The 3,587-nt window shown below is 41.3% G+C and overlaps 1 protein-coding gene across 1 annotated transcript; it reads right to left on the reverse strand.

Moving 5' to 3' along the window:
- Positions 1 to 232: 232 nt before the first annotated feature.
- Positions 233 to 1,360, reverse strand: LOC149286265 (POU domain, class 3, transcription factor 1-B). The gene has a single exon (XM_089494339.1). The coding sequence runs from the start codon at positions 1,358 to 1,360 to the stop codon at positions 233 to 235; it is 1,128 nt and encodes a 375-aa protein (XP_089350465.1).
- Positions 1,361 to 3,587: the final 2,227 nt, after the last annotated feature.

Below are 3,587 nucleotides of genomic sequence, written 5' to 3' on the forward strand. Positions count from 1 at the left end.
CCCAACCCCTTCTCCTTTTACCTTGAAGAAGGAACAAGACATATAGATGTGTTGAGGTGTACCAAAGAGAATCGGGAAAGGGGATTTTTATTGTAGTTTATGTCTTAACTTAATCTTGTGGTGAAAGGTCCTCCAGTCTTTTTCTAAGGGTCCCGTAACTATTTTTTTGTAAAATCCAAAAGTACTTACTTCATCCCCACCCCCTCACATGCCCTCCTTATATATTTCTTAGTCATTGTACAGAGGTTTGCAGTGTGTGATGAAGTGGTGGTGTTTCTGCCTGTGAATACACATCCTCCATGGGGGGGTGAGGAACCCCTGCTGGGGTCATCCTTTTCTCTTTCTGCCTTCTGTTACAAAACCAAACTCTCACCACCTCCTTCTCCAACTGGAGACTGTCTGCCAGGCTGGTGATCTCATGGGCTGAGGGTTTGGGACACTTCAGAAAATGGTTCTCTAAAGCCCCCTTTACCCCAACTTCTATGGAGGTCCTCTTCTTCCTTTTCCTCCCCTGGGCAGCGATCTTGTCTAGGTTAGTGGGGCTTCCCGTGGTGGAATCTGTCTCCTCTAGCCATTTGTTCAACAGGGGTTTCAGCTTGCACATATTCTTGAAGCTGAGCTGCAAAGCTTCAAATCTACAGATGGTGGTTTGGGAGAAGACGTTGCCATACAAGGTGCCCAGAGCTAAACCAACATCTGCCTGGGTGAAGCCCAGCTTGATCCTCCTTTGCTTAAACTGCTTGGCAAACTGTTCCAAGTCGTCAGAGCTGGGGGCATCTTCGTCCGAATGGTCCTGGTGGTGGTTAAGATGCTGAGGAGGTGATTCTACGTGGGTGTCGTGGACCCCGGGGTCTTCGTGCAAAGGATCTCTCATACTGTGGTGCAAGGAAGATGCCTGGGGTCCCAGCATGCCGTTGAGATTCGTGTAGGAGGACTGGGAGTAGATGAGGGGCTGGTGGCTGTTAGAACCTGGGGACATGGGAGACAGGTGATGTCCCCCACTTTGCGCCCATGCATGGCTACTGGGCGTCTGCGGGTGGACAAGATGTGACCTGTGGTGATGGAAGCTGCTGTTAATATCCTCTCTGCTGCTCTGCACGCCTCCTTTGCCATGTTCCGTCTGCCCAGCCAGGTGGGATCCGCTACCCCAGTCACTGGTCGGATTGGGCAGCCACTGGTGGTGAGTGAGGCTCATTGGGTGACCAGCATTGGTGGCCAAGCCTTGAAGGTACTCTTGGTGCATCATCTTCTGCACCTCTCTGTAGGTGGTACCCTGGTGCATCCTGTCGGAGTCCGGATGCATCAGAGGATTGGAAGGCAAGGTGTTATTCCTGGGTAGATACTGAGCAGTTGCAGCCATGGCTCCTACTCCTTAACTGGTTGCAACTTCCCAGCTTTCTGTGCTTTAGAACCAAGCTCCAGCCCAGTAGCGTGAGCCTGCACCATCAGTACCGCCTCCACATTTGCTATTGGCTTCTCGTGGAGTGATTGGCAGCTTGCCGTCAACGCCCTGTGCCTCAATTGGTCCCAATCTTCGTTGTCATTGGACGGTTGTTACAGATTGACTCGGTGCTCCTGTCCTCCATTGGTTCGTTACTTTCATTCATGCTGTTTTGCAAACAACCACGTGGGGGAGTAAGGAGTGTATTTTTGCAGCTTGTGTAGAAATATGTTATTGTGAATATCGCTTGCCCTTTTTTTACGTTGGACTTTATGCATAGGAGATATGCAGGTTTGGCTGGAATTATGCATTATTAATTCCCATTATTATGATACTTGATCACGGCTAATTAAGAGCATTCGATGCAAAAGGGGAATGTTTAGGCAGTATGTTAATTGCACATGATCTAATTTGGAGTGGTTGTTTTTTTTTTTACAAGATTAGGGGGGATACGATTGTTTGATAAGCAGTTTGCATTAACATCTGATTTACTTCCACACACACACACACACACTGACATAAAGAATCAACTTGGTGTGAAGCGGATTCTCCTCCAAAAGTCATATAATGTATTCCAAATTCTTTCTTCTTTTGCTATTATTTGACTTGGAAGAAGATGCTAGGATCTGTGAGCAGGTGCATTTGAGCCAGTGAACTTCTTGCTCGGTTAAGAAAGAGATTCCATAATATGGGGTTGCGATCGCAATTAAGAAAATATATTAATTTATTTTGTTCTTTTAAAAAAAAATAATTGTAAAGAATTCGCTTAAAAAAAACCATCCAAGAACATCCCTAATAACAAGTAAATATTTATATCGGTTATTCATTAAGATTTGATCAACGTGAATTTCGTTTAATGTGTGTTATACGAGTTGTTTGGTCGAAATACCAACATGCAACCTAAAGCTCGAAAACATATAAAACTCGTATGACATAATAATAATCCGTTGTAATTTATATAATAATACAAAATAACTGCATTTAGAGGTTAAATAATTGAGTCATTTTTTATCACCAATGTAGTTTTAATGCACAAAATGTACCTAGAATTAGAATATTATTTTTTTAAGTTGTATTTTTTATAGCAGGAGAACTTAACAAATGTAAAAAAATAAGATACATTTATTTCTGTGTATAGTGAGTGAAAGTTCAAGAAAGCAAAAAAAAAATTAAAAAATTATGTGTTTTAATGAGGCTTCTGTTGATGATCTAATAAAGGAAGCGGCTGATGACAGTATTTGAAATAGTGGAAAAATAAGCATTATCTCCCAAGCTGTGAGGCTTTTTTTTTAAATTCTTCTCTCTTCCTAACCTCCAAAAGTCGTTAAATCAAAATAATATAATTACAAAGGCACTCCAATAACCGCAACTAATTATTTTGAATTAAAATGTAATCCTCTTGCATCTATCAGGGCATGAAAAAACAAACTATTTACCAGGCTGGGTGTTATTTAAGAAATAAAACTGCATTTTGGTGCCTTTCAAAGTCAATTAGATGCTGATGCCCATTTCTCTCTTTCTCTCTCTCTTCCCCTCTCTCTCTCTCTCTCTCTCTCTCTCTCCCTCTCTCTGCTCTGATTTCTGATTGCTTTTCTGTTCACGTTTTGCCCTAACTGCAAATTACCAGTTGTATGAATTGCAGAGCAGCTGCCATACACATAGCAGAAAGGGAGCTGAACGCATAACACACAATCAGATCCCTCATGTACATTCTAAACTCATTCACCCACTCATTTTACACCCCACTACTGCCAGCAGACACCCCTGGACCCTTCTCACATCCATCCTAACAAACTCCAGGCTATCATATACATACAGTAAAATAACAATTTATTTCTTTTCCAGATTCCCATGCAAAGCAGACAGGTTTTTTTTTGGGGGGGGGGTAAGTATTATTCCATTTTTTTTCAAATATCTGAATAATTTTATTTTTTGTGAGTGGGAATGAATTGTAAACCTTTAACTTGTTTTTTTTTTATTGGGAAATGTGTGGGAGGAGTTACAGAATATGAAGAATTTACCTCGTCAACACTTAAAAATAATAAATAAAATGTTGAGAAAAAAGATGATTTGCATCAATTTTGTTCTAGAAATCGGTTATTTTGCATGATGTAAACCATGATATTGCTAGACTTAGTAAAATTAG

This window comes from Sceloporus occidentalis, unplaced genomic scaffold (genome assembly GCF_023333645.1).
Source record: "Sceloporus occidentalis isolate IW3139 unplaced genomic scaffold, rSceOcc1.0.p SCAF_71, whole genome shotgun sequence".
Lineage (NCBI taxonomy): Eukaryota > Metazoa > Chordata > Lepidosauria > Squamata > Phrynosomatidae > Sceloporus > Sceloporus occidentalis.

What these genes read in the sequence shown, in the direction of transcription:
- LOC149286265 (XM_089494339.1), bottom strand. Translation starts at nt 1,360, where the DNA reads ATGGCTGCAACTGCTCAGTATCTACCCAGGAATAACACCTTGCCTTCC.